This window comes from Lepidochelys olivacea (genome assembly GCF_965140295.1).
Source record: "Lepidochelys olivacea isolate rLepOli2 genome assembly, chromosome: 10".
Classification (NCBI taxonomy): Eukaryota; Metazoa; Chordata; order Testudines; family Cheloniidae; genus Lepidochelys; species Lepidochelys olivacea.
The window spans coordinates 47,017,093-47,035,745 of NC_140420.1; the positions used below are offsets into that span (position 1 = coordinate 47,017,093).

The 18,653-nt window shown below is 43.2% G+C and overlaps 1 protein-coding gene across 1 annotated transcript in view; it reads left to right on the forward strand.

The window, feature by feature from the left end:
• The first annotated feature begins 48 nt into the window (after nt 1–48).
• Nucleotides 49–18,653, forward strand: part of ARID3B (AT-rich interaction domain 3B) — a 47,799-nt gene continuing 29,194 nt past the window's right edge. The window contains exons 1-4 of the mRNA XM_084641995.1: nt 49–213; nt 3,771–4,408; nt 14,681–14,752; nt 16,687–16,759. Of these exons, the coding sequence (XP_084498121.1) occupies nt 3,851–4,408; nt 14,681–14,752; nt 16,687–16,759 (703 nt within the window). The 5' untranslated portion in view covers nt 49–213; nt 3,771–3,850. The remainder of the gene's footprint in view (nt 214–3,770; nt 4,409–14,680; nt 14,753–16,686; nt 16,760–18,653) is intronic.

Sequence of the window (18,653 nt, forward strand, 5' to 3'; positions counted from 1 at the left end):
CTAGCTGACTCCGCCTCCTGACAGCTACTTCCGGTCAGCGCTCTTGCTGAGGGGAGGGGAGGCTAGTGGAGCAGCTTCCGCTATGCACCCCGCCCCCTCCCTCCTCCCGGCCCCGTTTCCGGTCTTGCTCAGGGGGGCGGGGGAGGGGTGACGGTCAGAGTCGAGTGGCTGCGCACGGGCCTGCAGTGACCCGCTCCCCTCGCTCCGGAGGAGGTAATGGCCCCTCTGCTCCCGCTGGTGGGAGGGTTGGGAGTGGAGGCTGAGGGTAGGCTATGGGGGTGGGTGTGAGAGTAGGGGTAGAGATGGGGGTGAGGGCAGGCGGTGGGGGGGGTGAGGGCAGGCTGGGGGCGGGGGCTGGGGGCGAGGGCAGGGGTAGGGCTGGGGGCGAGGGCGGGGTAGAGGTGGGGGTGAGGGCAGGCTGGGGGTGGGTTTGAGAGTAGAGGTAGAGATGGGGGTAGGGGCTGGGGATGCGTGTGGTAGCGGTAGGGCTGGAGACTGGGGGTGAGGGCAGGCTGTGGGGTTGTTGAAGGGCTAGTTATGAAGGTTTTGGAGAAGCTGGTTGGTTATGGGGGGCTAGTTATAGGTGGTTTGAAGAGTCTGGATGGGAGGGGAAGGGGTGGTTATGGGGGCTAATTGGCAGAGTTGGTTTTGTGGGGCAGGATATGTGACTGGTTATAGGGAGGCTGAGGGAACTAGTTGGGGGGCTCTATGAGGAGGGGGTTATGAGTGTTGAGAAGGAGTGGGTTGGTTGGGGGCAGGCTGTGGGATTAGTTGGAATGACTGGCTCTGGGTTAGTGGGATTTGTTTGGGGCTGCTTATTGGGGAGGGGGATTTGGTTTGTTTGAGGGACAGACTATGGAATTGATTAGTGTGACTATGATGGGAGGAGTTGGTTAGGTGACAGGTTATGGGTGAAAGCGGTTAGTTAGGGGGCTGGTTTAGGGAAGTAGGTTACAGTGGCTTGGTGTGAGAACTAGATGTAGAGGAGATAATAAAGCTTGGGGGAGCAGGAACATTCCATAGTGGAGCTTGTCTGAGAATACAGGGAGCATTCACAGTTTTGCTTACTACTCCTTTCTAAAACCTCTCATTTGTTTTCAGAGGAGCTTGAATTGTATACTTTTCGGTGTTTTTTTCTGTTTCAAAATGTCCTTTTTATAGCCCCACCCAAAACTGACAGAAGAACATTACCAGTGTGGTTTAATTGCAATAATTAGCTTGTTTTAAAACAAAGAAGGAAAGTTTAAAAATTCAGATGGGATGGCTTTTTCTTTAACTGCTCTTCCAGGATGGAAATCCACATGAGCTTGGGTTACTGCATGAGAATGTGAAAGTTAATCTGAGTAGTTTCACTGACCAGAGTTGGTTGTAGTTCAAAAAGTTAGGGCTTGTCTACACTGGCAATTTACAGTGCTGCAACTTTCTCACGCAAGGGTGTGAAAAAACTCCCCCCTGAGCACAGCATGTTTCAGCGGTGTAAAGCGCCAGTGTAGACAGTGCCCCAGCACTGGGAGCTACGCCCCTCGTGGAGGTGGGTTTTTTAGAGCGCTGCTTTAGCGTTGCCAGTGTAGTCTAAGCCCTTAAGCAGATATTAATGCTGAAAAGAAAATCAGATGTTAAAACTGTTTTTAATTATCTCAAGTAGTAATAGCAACCTAGATGGAGAATTTAAAAAAAAATTATCCTGATCTTATACTCTTTGTTCTAAATATCTTTATTTACTTAAAACACTGAAATGTTGAATATCTTTTTATAATCACATTGATACCTAATCAGGGTGTGGTTACTATATCTTTGGTTCTGGATTAGCATTGGAAGAGACCTCAGGAGGTCATCTAGTCCAACTTCCCTGGAGCCCTTATATTTCACATTCATGTCTAATCACAGCACCCAGGAGAAATGTATAAATCTTGGTATAACCTTTCATGCATTATTGTATCAGAGCTGTGTGAGACACACTGGAACTGCATATCAGGGCTTGTGTTTCTGCATCTGAGGTGTGTTTACCTGACCTTAATCACATACCAGTCACTTATTATTGTATTGTACATGAGACATGTATTAATTGCACACCCTCTTGTGTATTGCTACATATGAGGTATGATGACATCCTAACACGCCTCAGGTGCGGCACTACACAATAAGATGTGTTGTGGGAGTTGTAGACACATGCCTTAGGCACAGTAATACGCAGTCTGGTTTGTGCTTAATGTTAGAATCCACATTCCAGTTCATTATTATTGTACAAGGGAGATGTGTATGTATTATAACACCAATGCCAGGCTGTATATTGTGCCTGAGGAGTGTTTGATGCCCTAATCACATGCCAGATGATGTATGATTGTTACTGACATTCGAACTGTGTGTTGCTTCACTTTTAAGCTAAAGGATATATTGGTGTGTGATAGTTAAGAATGCTGATAGACCTGTCATTGGAATGATTTTATTTATGACAATAGTTGCTTAATACAGAGAAAAATGTCTTTAGTATTATACCTTGCACAATTTAAAATCAGTTCCATTGTATTATGTTTGCAGAAAATATTGTTGAATCTCTTCAAGGAGAATCTAGGGACATTTGAGGTCTTTTCTTATTTTGGAATTTTGTGGAAATTAGGTCAATTAGTGTATTTGACTTACCTACAGAAGTGTGTTTTCTTGTGTTTGATCATAAAGCATTAGCAAACTATCCTCCTTTTTAAGGACCTGGTGTTGGTTAGATTGCATACCACAGCACTGGTTATGTGGGTGGAAGGAGGATTTCCTTAGTTTGTTTGCTGGCTGCCTTTCCTTTGTTTCTCGTACATTATTGACTGTGTTTTGATTTACTAGTAAGTCTCGAAGGGCAGCTACTTAGCAAGTTAGATCAACTTACATTTCTGGTTTCTGTCATAATGCCTGGAAATGCACATTCTCCTTTAGCCTTTGGAAATTAGGAGCACCATTGTTCTCCCAGGATTTGCCTAGTATGTCTCAACAGTATACCTGGCTCTAGCCAGGTGTGTTAGTCTCTGTTCAAGAGGTGCCTAATGCTGGAAGAGTAGGGGATGTTGTACATCAAAATGGAGTGCTAACAAAGTCCTGTGCATCCTCCAGTTAGAGTAACGGAGAGTGTCCCAGCTTGGGATGTTAGGTGCATTGGCAGAGCTGTGTGTGAAGAAGCTGGGGTAAAGGTTTCCAGGTGACTAGCTATTTGGGGGTAGGATGATCTTTACTTGCATGGCATCCAAATTACTCAGAGTAACAAGTGCTAAAAGAGCCCTGTTTTTACTAAGATCTCAAGGAGCATGTGGAACTTCTGTAAAATCATGAGGTCAGGAAATAACTTGCAAAGACAATAGTATTTGGTACAGGATTATAAATACATTTACTTAAAGGGCATGCACTCAGTGCAATTATTATGATGTGCAGTTCCTTAAAATAGTATATGGAGTGAGATTGAAATCTAAATTTAAAATCTAATGCTTTAAAGGTAGTTAGTAAAACTTGTGGGAGAAGGGTCAGTGAAGAATATGCTCTTAGGGCAGGGGCAGGTAAGCAGTTTGCAGTTTGTAAAACTGAGGTTATGCTGTCGTGTGTTCAGTTTGAAAATACAATTAAACACACTGAAAATGGAGTGCAAGTTTGAGCCTGAGGCTGCGAAACTCTAGGCGTTTTATTTTACGGTCTCCTGGACTGGAAAGAGGACTGGCTTTGCAGCCTGCTTATCCTCCGACAGGGAAGAAGATGAAAGTGTGTTATATTCATACAAATATTTATCTATCTTTTAGGTTCTATTGATCTCTGAAGGTTGGGGCTTGAGCCCTGCTGGATAGAAAAGCTGTCTTTTCACAGCCATGCTAACTGCGGGATGAAGCTGGAGGCTGTTGTTGAGCAGCTGCAGAAGCAGCAGCAGCAACAGCAGCAAGGTCCTCTGCAGATGGATTCCAGAGAGAGACAGCAGAGGCAGATGAGAGAAGCCCAGCAGCTTTATACTCAGCAGCTGGCAGCACAGCAGGCTGTTCTAGCAGCCACATCTGGCAGGGCTTCGGGCAGCACAGCACTTGGTCCTTTGGCCAAAGTCCCACCTGTAGTTGGGGCCACCCGAGCTTTTGATCAGAGCAGTGTGACCTCCGAGCTGGAGGAGGAGGAGGAGGAGGAAGAGGATGAAGAGGAAGAGGGTTTGGAAGATGGAGATCTTGAGGAGGACACTGAAATGACTGGAAAAGATGCCTGTTCTACTTTGAAGTATTTTCATTCTCAAAAAGTTGCCCATCACAACCAAAGAGTGGTGTCTACTCTTCCAGCCCCAGGACTTCAGCGGGGACAGCAGGGAAAGGAGGAACAGGGTAAAGACACTACTAAACAATCGTATTCTGGTTCCCCATCTGGGCGGCAGACCTGGAGAATGGATGAGCAGCTCAAGCAGGTCAGTGCTGACATTTCTTCTCTCTGAACAAAAGCTCTTTCTTTCAAAAGTGAATTTAGTACTTGTGAAAGGGGCTATATTTTCCAGCTCTGGGGGTGCAGCTCTCTAACTGTACAAAGAAGAGGTAAATTAAAGCCCCTTATCTACATGTGTCAACCCTGATCAACAAGGGTCACTGCTAAAGATGGAAAAGGAGCTTGGTCTTTGTGGCTCATTCATTCCTTCACCTTTCTGCTGAGACTCTCAGCATGGGGCCAGTTAGTACCTGTTGTTGTGATGAATTTTGATTATAGGCACCTGTCTGCTAGTAACTGACTTAATTTATTTCACATAGACCATCCCCTTCTAGTCGCTATGAACTTGGACAGAATTTGAACCTCTGTCCTAGTGGGGAAAAAGTCCATATCCTGTTCCTGATCATCTGAGCAGCGCAGCCATTTTGTATTTCATGAGTGGATGGAAAGTGGCTGACTTGCTTATTGAATGGTTACAGTAGGATGTTACTATTGGGTTTGAATCTATAATTACCAGTGCTTGAAGCGATATGCCAGTACGCCCAAGAGCTTTTCACTTTACTGTGTGCTTCATCATAAATGGGCATTTCTTTAGTATAGTGCTAGGGTGCTTTATAGAGGTAAGATTAGCTCCGTTAGGTATAGGAACAGCCCATAGGTGAGTTGAGATTGGCCCTAAGGTTTAAGTTTGGGGGTTGGGATTAGCTGCTCTTTGCTACAAGCTATAGTGTGGGTGAGCTTGGGTAAGTGTTCCATTAGGTGCTGTTAAGGTGTGGGTTGAATTAACTCTGCTGTGGAAGTATCTTTGGCTATTGACAGAGAGTTTCTCCCTTGGAAATCCTGTGAATAAGTGGGAAGATTGGAACTCCTTAGTGATGGCCAATGATGAGTGTTTGCTGTGAGCACTCACAGTTCAAAGCCTGTCCCCTAGATACTGTGGGTCAGAGACAAGAGGGCTTTGCTTTACACCATCATGAGTTGTTTTTTTTTCAGTGGGGAAAGATTCTTATTTGACTGGCATAACATGACCCAGCTCATGGAATATCATCAAACTCATATCCTGATTCGCTAGCTTCCATGTTGATGCACTTGGCAGGATTCTGTGAAAGTTGCCAAGTCAGTGGTAAATGGGATTCCTGACTCCATGCTGGTGAGCACACTAACTAAGCGACTGTAGGATTTGGCAGCCTGCCAGCTGATACTCTGAAATGCCTGTTCCTCAAGAGTGGCTAGTTTGAGTGAGGAGTTATTCAGACTATTCTCAGGAAACTAGGTGGGTGTGTCATTCAGGTGACTAGGTCTTTGGAGAAATTGCTTCAGAACTTGATGGGCTTTCTAAACGGGAGTATAGTGGCTGAAGGGAAGACTACTCCCCTTTTTCCAGTCTCTTGATATAACATAGCAGTCAGGGAGCTGAAAGCACAGTAAGGCTTGGTGGCACATTGTAGTGGCCTTAAAAAAATGGAAAATGTGGAATTGTAGGTTCCTTTGTAGTAGCTACTGATCATGGTGAGGTAGAGGCTTATATTTACATGTTGACTCAGAAGACTGTTTTTGTTTCTGGCTTGGCCAGTGCCTTGTGACTTTCTTTGTGCTTCAGAATAATACTTTCGTATCTTGTAAGGAATTATGGAGCTTTGTAAGTTAATAGGCTTGATTCACAGCCCCATAGCAACCCCTTTATGCCACTCTGACAAACTGTAAGGGCTACCAACTTGCCAGCTCTGGTGCTCAGGTAATACCTCTGGCATAAGATTCCCCAGGTGGTATAGAGATATTGGTACAGCTCCACTCTGGCTTACATTCTTGCAAGCTCTCATTGGTGTTGTACTTCAGCTGTCTTCAGTTGCTGTGTGACCCTTTGGGGTCTGTTGCAACCTAATGTGGTTTTGGACCTGCCAAGTTTGTTCTAGAATCCAGGAAGTGTAAAAAGGGGTTTACAACTAACTTTACTCCCCACCTCCGTGGCCTTCCTGACTGTAGTGTTGCATGGATCTCTGCTGCATGCATGAATGTGGCCCAGTGTTTGTAAAGCACTTTGACATGCATAGATGAAAATCACAATGGTTGTATAAAATACTGCTGGTGAATCATGCTCGCTTTGGGATGGGTAAGTATCAAAGGTTGATTTGTTTCTGCCCTCAGTTGGAGTCTCCATGCAGGAGAGTGAAAATTTAACTGCAAGATGGTAGGTTCTGTCTGATGCTAGTCACACTTAAGATACTAGTAGTTTTACAATGGACTTCAAATGAAATAGGTTCAAGTCAGTACCAAGTAGCTTGTGTGGTGATTTCTGAATGCAAGAAAGAGCAGGCAGACATTTTTCTTCTGCTATTTAAATAGTTTTTTTGTTTTCCTGGTGAGGTAAAATACCTTAAAAAGACACACATCTGTGTCTTTTTATTTAATTAATACGTAGCTTTTAAAATGATTTGTGCTTCCCTTTTTAGAAGCTTCAGAATATTAAATGTCCTCATTTCATCCTCTAACATTTATAAATGTTCTTCCCCTCCTCCCCCCACACACACACTTTTTTTTAAAGATGTAAGTTCAAGCTCAGATTTGTTTTGCTTGCTTGTTTATGCACTAGCATCATTAGGAAGAATGGCTGATTAAATGATGCTGTGATTACAGCAAGCAGGGATAACAACTTTTTAGGTTGTGGAGTCCAAATGTTTTTAAAATGTGTACAGATTTTAGCAGTGGTATTTTTAACTGAACAACAAAGTAGCAGATAATAGGCACTTCTGAAAATTGTACCCAACTCCCATTGACTGTCAATGAGACTTAGGTACAAAAGTCACTTATGTGCATTTTGAAAATGTTATCTTCTGTTTTAATACTGTACAGATGTTGAGCCTGGCAGAACATTCACCACCACATCAGATTTTGGGGGTAAACTTTGTGACAATCTCATGATATTTGTAGGTTATATTTAGTTGGTTTTTGCCATTAATTTTGGAATGGGAAGTCATTTGTATTTCTTCTCTTGATAGTGATTTTCTTTTAAAAATGAGGTCTTCCAGAAAAATGTTGACTTCGTAGCATAAGACTGAGATCCTCTGGAAGGGACCTAATACTAGGGCGGTAGAAAGATGAATACCAGCATTGATGTCTGGCTACTTTTAGAGACCTATTCAGCTTTGGACAGCCAAGTAAATAATTGTAGAACAAGCCATCAGACAAAAGAGCTGGCTCAGCTTCTGACACGGGCGGTGGGAATCCTGTCAGCACAAAACAACGAGGGAGTGTTAGCTGCTTGTCAAGGGGTTGAAGTTCTGAAAGAAGGGCGGACGGATGCAGTAGGCTCAGTCTCTTCTAGCACTGCTCAAATCCTGTGTAAATCCATCAGCTCTCCGACAGCTGAGGTTTCCCACGGCGCCTGCAGAAAGGGAGATGTGGGCTGCCCGTCTTCATCTGAAGAGAAATGAGATTTTAATTCTGCGGGTGAAAATGTTGCTTTTAGCAGACGGTTGGGTGTGAGTTCATCTAGTTTTAAGCATAGCTTGGCAGTCTCTTTGGTTACTGGGAATAACCTCACTGCTGAGCAGATTGCAGCCAGTTCAGTTCTGCTGCTGCCTTTCCAGTTCAGGTTCCAGAGAATCCCCTTCAAACTCAGGCTGGTATGCTCAGCAGCACGCTATACCACTGCAAAACTTTGATTGTAGATATCAAAGCATATACATTAGTACTTTTATCCCTTCATGGGCTATAAATAATAAGGCCAAGATTTTCAAGTGCCTGGTGATCTTGGGTGCCTTATAACTCTTTTTAAAACACTTCAAAAGGGCCTGATTTTCAGAGGGTTAGTGCTCAGTATTTCTTAAAAATCGGGTGTCTCAGGTTGGGTACCCAAAACCACTAGTAACTCTTCAAAATCATGACCTAACTTTTAGAAAGCTGATATGTGTTGGCAAAGAGAAGCCCACTTAGAGTGATCACTATAAACTGGCTCTGGGAAAGGGCGGCAGAAGTTCCATGGCTGCTGTGATGCTTTAAGTATAATCAATGCTGTGGTACTATTCAGAGGGGATACCTGGTAATCCAAAGGGATTGGAAATCATGAAAACAAATGAATTGTTTTACATGCTAAATGCCCTGCCCCTTATTTGGAAAAACTCAGTGCACTTCTTAATATGGATTCCTAATTCCACTTGTGGGTCACCTTTAAAAAGCTGTCATATAATGAAAAACAATTTTCTCTACTAGCAACTGCGTGTGTATCACATGTTTGTTTATTTCCTCTTTATTGCAAAGAACTTTTGCATGAAAACAAATTCTTTGATTCTTAAGAACTTACCTGCTTTTCCTTCTTTGAATTCATTTATTCCCCATCTGAATTCCTTATCTGCTCTTAGCTGTGCAGATGACTCATGTTGCATCATGGCTGAGGTCACCATTGAAATTGTAACTTAAAATGGGAAATAAGCAGCCAGAGCAGATAAACGTCTCAGAAAAATAAATGGAATTTACTCTGTGGCCAGGTTTTCAAGATTGGGTGTGTACAGTTGCGTGCACATATCTGGATAAATCTGTGTGCACTAGTACTTGATGATCATGCACAAAATCAGGTATTTGTGCATGTTTGTGGCCTGTTCAATGACAGAATGATATACCCAATATACAAGCATAATTGCATGCATAAATTAATGTGCGTACAGTTGTGCTCACCTGATCTTGAATTTCTGGCCCTGGATATCCCTTTAAAATTATCTAGGAGAAATCCATGTATCTTTGTCTTCACTGTTCTGTTGGCCCTGTTATCTTTGAAGTGTAAGGCAAGGGGGTTTAATTTTTTAATTAGAATGCTCTGATCCAATTTCCAGGGAGCAGATTTGGTGTTGGTTTATATCCCATGCAACTCCATCTGCGTGGGATTATAAATTCCAAATTTGGCTCAAGTGTTTGCCTCTAAAAATGCCTGTAGCTTGTTGTTCCAGCGCTACTTTACAGGTGTACTAGTTAGAGTAGGTCTATGTCTACACTACAGCCCGGGTCGAAGCTCTGAGATTGATCCACCAGCAGTCGATTTTGCGGGTCTACTGAAGACCCGCCAAATCAACAGCAGATCGCTCTCCAGTTGACCCCTGTAGTCTATCCCCAATGTAAATTGGCAGGGAATGACTTTGCTGTATACCAATGCTAATCTTGTCTGCCCAGCCACACAACAAAGCACAGATTTCTTTGAAAATTAAATACAATCAGCATTGTGAAATTGCATCGCCCAGACTTTGGTTTACTTTTTTCAGTTGCCCGATTCAGCAGTACCCAAATACTGTGAAATTCTTGCCTTCCATTGGGTTCCTGTGCCACTAGGAATCAGGAAATTGCAGTAGCTGCACAGCTGGGAGAGAGTTTTAAAGGAATCTTTATTAAAAGGTGTAACCAACGAATTCCAAATGCATGCATTTCAGTCCTTTCTTTTCTTATTTTCTCCACTTAATCTTGAGATCACTAGAATCAAAAGCACCTCTAAAGCTGTAGATGTTGAATTGTGCTGTCTTGCTAGTAAGAGTGGGCAGGATTTTTCAGCTCCTACAAAGTTTTACCAGACAACGGAAGGTGTGTATGTGATAATTATAACTTGGTTCTTACAGTGCCTGAGAGTTTGCAGCTCAGGGCAGTAATCCCGATCTTATCGGTGTTTTGTAGTACAACAGTTTTCTTTATACTGGCATCTGTTTCACTTACTAGGGCTCAGCCCCACCCACAAAAGGAATTTCTGCTGATTCTCTGATAATCCTGAAATCACCCCCTTTGTACATTTCCCATTAACTCAGTGTTTGCTGTTAAGCTAGTGGGATAGGGTAGTAAAGGGTTTGTCACAGCAACATTTAGCTTAGTGTGTAGATAGACTTCAAACATTATGGTGGTTGCCCAGTGACAAGTATCTATCTGGAAACACTAGGACTGAAATAGTAGTGATGGAGGAAGCACATCAAGTTTGAGGTACATTGGCAAACCTAGGTGAGGCTCCAAGTGTGCTAATGCCTCCTCACTTTTTGTGAATCCTAAACTTCAACAGGTTCACCCAGAATAAATACACAATGAGATTTAAGTCCAATTTCATAGTCTCATAAACCTTACCAGACCTCAGCTGAGTCTCATTAAAATATTTGAATAACAAAGCTATATTAAAGCTTTGAGAGTTTTTCCATGAGGCAAGGCTCATGCCTGAGGTGCAGATATTTTGAGTTTTAGTGGTGAACCTTTACATCCTGGACCCTTTGAGTTGGACACAGGATTTTGGTTCTTGGGGAAATTAGACTCTGGCCACTATACAGAGAGTTGGAATATTAGTACTCAAGTTCTAAACAGCTCAATCATAGGAGTTTTTAGATGAATAATTTGGAGGTTTGGGGCTTCAAGAGGCTGGAATGAAAAACAAGTTGTTTGTAATTGTCAGTTACCTGTTCCAGTAACTTATTTTTGAGGAAAGGGTTAACTATGGCTTTTGTAGGTGGTAACTGAAACTGCTTTTGACATCTGAGCTCTGCTTTAATAAGATATTCCAGGTGGTTAGGAAGTAATCCTAAAATAGCCCATGCTCTAATTGCTTCTAAAGTCAGGCCTATCCTCTCTGGGGAAGAGCAGAACATTTTGATAGCAGATGAGCTTCAGAGGTGTGTTTGGGGATGTGGGCAAAGGGAATGGGGCAGGCAGCTTCTGGGGACAGCCTGCAGGCTGAAAGTTCTTTCTCAGGGCAGGAACTATTTACAGAATTCTGGCTTTCTTCTACTGGTACATGATGTCAGAGAGCTGAGCCAAGACATAGGGGGTAGCTTAATTTTTTTCAGATGTCAGAAGTTTCAGGTGAATTCTTGTTTGCGATATCCCGGTTGGTAACTATGGAAATGATTATTTCTCAAACATCAAGTAAATTTCCTTGCTACAAAATGAGGGAGAAAACAGTAGCATATTCCTTGATATTAATTTTAAATAGTACAGAAAGGAAGCAGAAAACATCTCCTGACCTATAAAACCCCCTTTTGATGCCTGGTGGAAGGGATATTGATTTCTCAAGCTCCTGCTGTTAATGGAGAGAAGGGTCTCCCAGCATAGAGTAATTATGTTTTCCGAGAAAGAGTGAAAGTTCGATATGCTGAAGTTTATGCAGAGAGCTATATCCTCCATGCAAGAAGCTTTTATATAATAAATAAATGATCCTACATATGTCAGTAATTGTGCAGCATTCTCATCTGTAATTGGGTAGCTATTTGTTTTCTTCCTTCTGTGTCTTGCACGTTTCATTTGAGCTCAAGTCACTAGCAGTGGAACACTGTGAAATTCTGATGGCTGTTGATGGCTTATGTGAAATCAGTTGATGGATCATGGTCTGTTTCTCAGTGAACTGGTTTCTGACCTCACAAAACTGGCATTGCAGTTGTCACTATTTGGTATCATTGTTGGTAGTCTTGGCAGGGAGGCCACAGAATGATAGGTCATGAAGGTAGTCCCTTCAGATCACAGTCAAGACATGTGGACAGTGGGAAGTTTGTCTGTTGTTGTCCATGCTGTGGACCTGTTCTATGGATAAATTAACAATACTGGAGAATGAAGTCTACCTGGTACTCTAGACTAGCCAGAAATCCACTAACTCCAGTCTCCTTGTCCCTCACCTCTGCACTGGATTATACTCCGTTGCTACCCAGAAGCAGCCCTGATTGCATGTAAGGGAGAGTTGTAAGAATTTGATCTAGCTCATCATAAAAGAAGCATGCCTTGTGCCCTGAATCCCGTGTACTTTTATTTCACCAGGTCTCATTATCTGGGAGCTTCAGTACCTTTGTCTCACTGCTGCTTGCTATGCCAAATGATGCCAATTTCATCCAGCCACTCAGTCACACGGTTAAACATTGCAATGACAGAGTTCAGCTGGCCTTTATCTTCTTTTCACTAAAAAACATAGAAGTAGTGATGCTTTCTCACCTTTTGAAGTGCTTTGAGATTTAGCGATTAAGGGGAACATAAGTACTACTTCTTTGTGTTTTGATCTCCTTGGTGATGTCTCTGATGAAAGAATTTAAACTTCATAATTCTAAAATTAATGAAAAGTATATTTTTCTTTAAAGTAAAGAGTGTGTTTTTAATGCTCCATGCAGTTTTCCCACAGTAGGTTTTTCCTTTTTTTTTTTTTTTCTTCCTTCCTGGTTGTAAACTGTTCTCAGTGGAGAGTTGTTGGCTAATGTGTGCTATGTATAAAATACATTTGTGGTTTAATCTGCTTTTCACACTTCCTCTCTGCCTGGGGGAATTTATACATGTTCTCTTGCCCTCTCCCCTCCTGTATTTAAAAGAGAAAAATGGGTACAGCAGGTATGGCCAAGTATTTAAAATGTGCCTATAGTGAATTTGGGTGCTTTGATTCTAATATACCCAACTTTAAATGGGGGTCTATTTTCAGAAGGTGGATGCTTAACACTGTCTGAAAAACAGATTCCCTTAAGTTATGTCAGCTTGGGCACTCCAAATCACTAGTCACTTTTGAAGATCTTGGCATGTGTGTTTTATTCTCACTATTCATCCAGGTTTTTAGTTGCTCTTAGTTTTCTGGCTTCTTATCAGCAGGATGTTAGGAGCAGCTGGATGTTATCATAATTAACAAAAATATGTGTTTTTAATCTCTGTTAGCCAAGGACACCCAAATGAATCCTCCTGTGAACAAAACCTGTCTTCAGACCTCTCCCTAGAGAGGGAGGGGAATTGACCTGCTGGAATAAACAGCTGACATAACAGAAGTGGCAATAATCCCCAATTAAATATCTTTCAGCTGATGGGACTCACTGGATAATTGACTTTCCAGCAGGAATTACTGGCTCAAACTAAATCAGCGGGCATTAGAGCAGCCCACTGCTGTTTTTAAAGGGAAAATGTAGCTTTGTCTGTCTTTTACAAAGGTGAAGAGCACTTGGCATCACTACCAGATGACTCCAAGATTTCAGATGTTAGAGCAACTCTAATTAAAATGTATTTTTGTTCTGAAATCTCTTCACATATTCAGTGTCTTCCTATCAGATAAGGTGCAGTGCATTTGTAACCAGAATGGCAGGTACCACTTATAATTTACCAGAGCACTTGATTGGGTGGCTGTCTGTACCAGTGGCTACTGTTGTTCTATGGTGTTTGTGGTTTGAAGATGGCTACACAATATGTTTTATCACCCTTCTGTTCCCACAACTGAGAAATAGCCAGATCTGCCTTTGCTATTTTTCAGTTCTGCTAACTATTTCTCTGTCGTGATTTGCTGAGCAAGATAGACCCAAGTGGTGTCCCTATAATGCCTAATGAGAAGTGCAAGCCTTAATCCAACAGAGTTGAGCTTTCTATCTCTGTGTAGGAGATCCGAGTACAACAGTTCCCTAAGCTTGCGCATACCATGATTGGTACAGAGAGGTCTGCGCAGGGTCTCAACCTTATTATCCCCTATTTCCCATCCCTTTGACCTATCCTTAGAGCTGCTTATGTCAGAACACTAGAGGAGGCCAGGCTGCATGTTTTCCCATCCTGAAGTATGGTAGTGCTGGTCAGATGGCTAACAGAAAGGATGAGGCTCAACATGATCAAGTTGACAAGAATGCTTGACACCTGCTGCTTTCAATGTTGGCTCTAGAGACCATAAAAAAAAAATGCACCTGTGTAAGGATGGTCAGACAGTAAGAAGCTTCATTCTTGAACTTGCTCCTTGTTTGGCTTTGAACAATGAAGTGAACCTGGCTACAGTGAATGAAGAGATCCCCCACTTCAAATGTTAGATCACTGATGTTTAACAGGTGGAATAATGTGCCCATTAGAGCTGGTCAGGAATTTTCCAGCAGCTTGGCTGGAGGGGACCAGGGGTACCCAGTTTCTGGCATGCAGTTAGGAAGTAAAATTGACAAGAGTCTTCCAGGCAGATAGCTTGCAAGCTGAAAAATTGTGCCTTGGGGCTCCCAAATGGGATTTCTCTGGAAGTTCTGTCCTGCAAAAAATTTTGCATTTTTGACTTTTTTCATACAGTTAAGAATAAATTTTATTTTAAAAAACACGGACTTTTTTGTGGGAAGAGATTTCTATTTTCCAGCCAGCTTCTGTGGCCACATATTTGGAAGCTTAATTAAAATACGATACAATTCTCTGCTTAAATACTTCTCTCCATCCCTGTGCTCCCTACACCAGAAGTGCCCTCCCCCGTATGTGTACTCCCTGTCTAGAATTGCCACCCATAGAGCAAGGGCACTCTCCCCATAGTCCAGTCATCCTCTTGTTTCTGTTCCCTTAGAATGGAAGTCTGACTTGGAGCGAAGAAGCTGACGGAGGCCGAGGAAGAGAAATCTCTCGAGATTTTGCCAAGGTAAGCCTGTCTGATCATTGGATTTCACTGTATGTGAAGCTGGGGTTGGGAGAGATAACTTTCAGCATGTTCCTCCCCGCTGTTTTGTTGAGGGATTGCTAATCCCAGACTGTTCTGTTGCAGCTTGTGGGAATGTGAAATAGGGACTGTGTACACTGAAATTCACTTAGCAACCTCTGTGTCTGGGGACCGGTTGGGTTAGGCCATGTTATTGCCTTTGATGGCTAAAAGGCAGCTTTCAGTAAAGCCTCCTAGTTGTCAGCTATGATATTTAACACTTTTGATCAGGATCCTTCTTCAGCTGGCAGTACAGGATTCAGCTTCCCGAAACTGATTAGCAATTTTGAGCTGTCAGCAGTTTGTGTCCTGTCAGACAAATAAACAACGTATTTAATTTAAACTAACCCTTTTTGAAGGAGTGTAACTAATTGCTATGCAAATCCAGTGATGCATTTCCTTCCCAATAGCTCAGTGTGTGAGAAGAGGTAGGCAACAGAGGAAATGACCCAATAAACCCATTTTCTTGTGGAATAGACAGACTTTGAGTAGCTAACTCCATGTCTTGAGAGAAAGACAGACACGTTTATCTCATTGAGGCTTTGCTTTTCCATTGATATCCTTCCCTAAGAGAGCACCTATGGCCAGCAGAAGAAATGATTTCCACAACTACATGGACTTCATTTCTGTTCCACATGCAGGAGTTTTTGTTCCTTGTGAATATTTCTGCTAGCAGTACTGGCATTGTGTCTTTCAGCCAGTCACAGTATATGCCCCCAGTGTCCGCCAGAGATGAAAATTGGATTCACTATGGAACAGTTGCATGATTCTCCTGCCTTCGCCTTTTCTGAAATGTCAGAGGGTGATGCTAAGAAGTAGAATTTGTTTTCTGAATAAATCTTATATGAAACTTTTCAGAAATATGTAATCAGAAACACTGGATCTCGAAGGCATTTTGCCAAAATATGTCTTCAGAACATTGGTTCTAGGCTGATTGCCAAGGTGAGTGAGAGTACTTTCCATCTGATTTCAGAGGAGCATCTCCCACCAGGCATTATTTGTTAGCACGATTTGAAAGATCTATATCTTTTCTTTCACCTTTCCCTTCAAGGCATTTCAGGGATTGTCACATAAGTGGAAAACTCAAAGGAAGGAATAACAGGATCAGAAGTTGCACCTCCGTTGTGCCTTTAAGGTGTGAATTGGAGGAGCTAGTGTACTCTGAGGGCTGGTCTACACTATAGAGTTAGGTCATCTTAACTATATCGCTCAGAGCTATAACTTCATGCCCTGTGCCATGTAATTAAACTGACCTAAGCCCTGGTGTGGACACTGCGAGGTGTCTTCCGTTGACCTACTGCCTCTTGTAGAAGTGGATTTACTACAGCAATGGAAGAACCCCTCCCGTTGCTGTTGTAAGTGTCTATGCTTCAGCGGCGCAGCTGCAGTGCAACCGCTTTACCTCTATAGCATTTCTAATGTAGACATAACCTGAGTTTTACATTTCTTTTGGCTTTCCCATCTTTCCTTTCTGGTCTTCTGTTTGTTGCAGTAGTTTCTCTCTCTCTCTCCCCTTTGACCCAGGTTGGATCCTTGGAATCCTTTCTTTTCTACTCCTTCCTCCCAATAGCCCTGCATTATAGCAGCACTCCTCTGGCAGAGTTCAACCCTGCTTCCTCCCAAACCACAGTCTGCACCATGCCTGAACAATCCCCGGGAGATCAGTACAGAGTGTTCCCAATTCCGCCAAAGGGGCTCAGCTTGCTACACTTCAGCCTGGTCAGTGGAGGAGACCAGAACTCTACAACTGATTTGCCTCTACCTCTGTGGCAGCATGTTGTCCCACCATCACATGAGGCCCAGTATAATATATGGTGGTCTTACCCTCTCTGTCTGCCCTAGCATGGGTTATACCGTTATTTTTCTTAATTCCCCAGCTGTACGAACTGGATAGTGACCCTGAACGGAAGGAGTTCCTGGATGACCTCTTCATCTTTATGCAAAAGAGGGGTGAGTGAGCCATCTGCTTTATTTGGATAATATAAAATGGGACAGTGCCCTGGGAGCTGGCTCAAGAGAATGAAGCTGCCAGTTGAGCTTGCTGATCAGGTGGGAGAACAGTAGTATGACCTGAGATACTTGCTTTGAGAGTAAAGGGGCTGTGCAAAGAACTGTCCTGTCCTTGAATCCTGGATTATAAGGGCACGACCAGTTTCCCTACCCTTCCTTTCACTTGTCTAAAAAAAGCAGACTCTAAGATCCATTTTGGAACAATTGATTTCTGCTTCTTATCCTGCAACAAACCAATTTTTGAAACATTCACACAAATCTACACCCTGTCTCAGAATAAGCTGCTGTGTTGACACTGATCACCCACAAGAAGCCCCTGGTGTCTTATTTTCATGCTATACATCATGGAAGATGTGTGTGAACACCCACTCTGTTGGACAAGATCTGCATATAAAGTAGGTGTTCATGCTAATGCCTAGAATCTGCAATATGGGGGCTTGGAAAAGAGATACAAAGCACTCTTTTCCTGTTACCACACTGCGTTTCTTAGACCTGGATTTCTATTTCATATCATTCTGTTCAGCTGAGCCCAGGAACACAGCTGAGAGGAAACTGTCACGCTCTTTTTGCTATCAACCACTTGAAGTTTTTCTGATGACAGAAGTAGGGGGTGGAGTTGCTCCGCTAGAATATTTTATAGGTATCTTTCTAAGTATAGTTCTACCAGTTGAAGAGGAATGATTAATAAATGCCTACAGATACAAGAACATAAGAATGGCCATCCTGGGTCAGACTATCTACCGTCTATCCCAGGGGTGGGCAAACTTTTTGGCCTGAGGGCCACATCAGGTTTCTGAAATTGTATGAAGGGCTGGTTAGGGGAGGCTGTGCCTCCCCAAATAGCCAGGCATGGCCTGGCTCCCACCCCCTTTTCAATCCCCCCCAGGCTTCTTGCCCCCTGATGGCCCTTTGGTGACCCCTGCCCCATCCACTCCCCCCACTCCCCTGCTCTCTGTCCGCCTCTGGTGACCCCGGCCCCATCCAACCTCCCCTCTCCTTCCTGACTGCCCCCCGAAAACCCCGCCCCTAACTGCCCCCTGCTGCCCCATCCAACCCCTCCTTTCCTTCCTGACTGCCCCTGCTCCTATTCAACCCCCCTGTTCCCTGACCCCTATCCAACACCCCCACCCCCTTACTGCGCTGCCTGGAGCACCAGTGGCTGGCGGCGCAGCTGCACCAGAGCATGCAGCCGCGCCCATGGTCCCGCAGGCCGTAGGTTGCCCACCTCTGATCTATCCCAGTATCCTGTCTTCAGATAGTGGCTGGTGCCAGATGCTTCAGTGGGAATTACAGAACAGGGCATTATCAAGTGATCTGTCCTGTGTCATGCAGTCTCAGCAAGTCAGAGATTTAGAGACACCAAGAGCATGGGGTTGTGACCCTGACCATCTTGGCTAATAGCCCTTGATGGACCTATCGTCCCTAAACTTATCAGATTATTTTTTTGAAACCAGTTATACTTTTGGTCTCCACAACATCCTCTGGCAATGAGTTGCACAGGTTAACTGTGTGTTGTGTGAAGAAATACTTCCTTCTGTTTGTCTTAAACCTTCTGCCTATCAATTTAACAAACAAACCAGGGGTGTCAGTCATGTGAAGGGGTAAATAACACTTCCCTATTCTCCTCCACACCATTTTTGATTTTATAGACCTCTATCATGCTTCCCCTTAGTATCCTCTTGAAGAGGATACTGTCTGTCTTTTTAATCTCTCCTCATATGGAAGCTCTTCCATACCCCTAATCATTTTAGTTGCCCATCTTTGTACCTTTTTACAATTCAAATATCTTTTTTTTGAGATGGGGCAACCAGAACTGCACATTGTATTCAAGGTC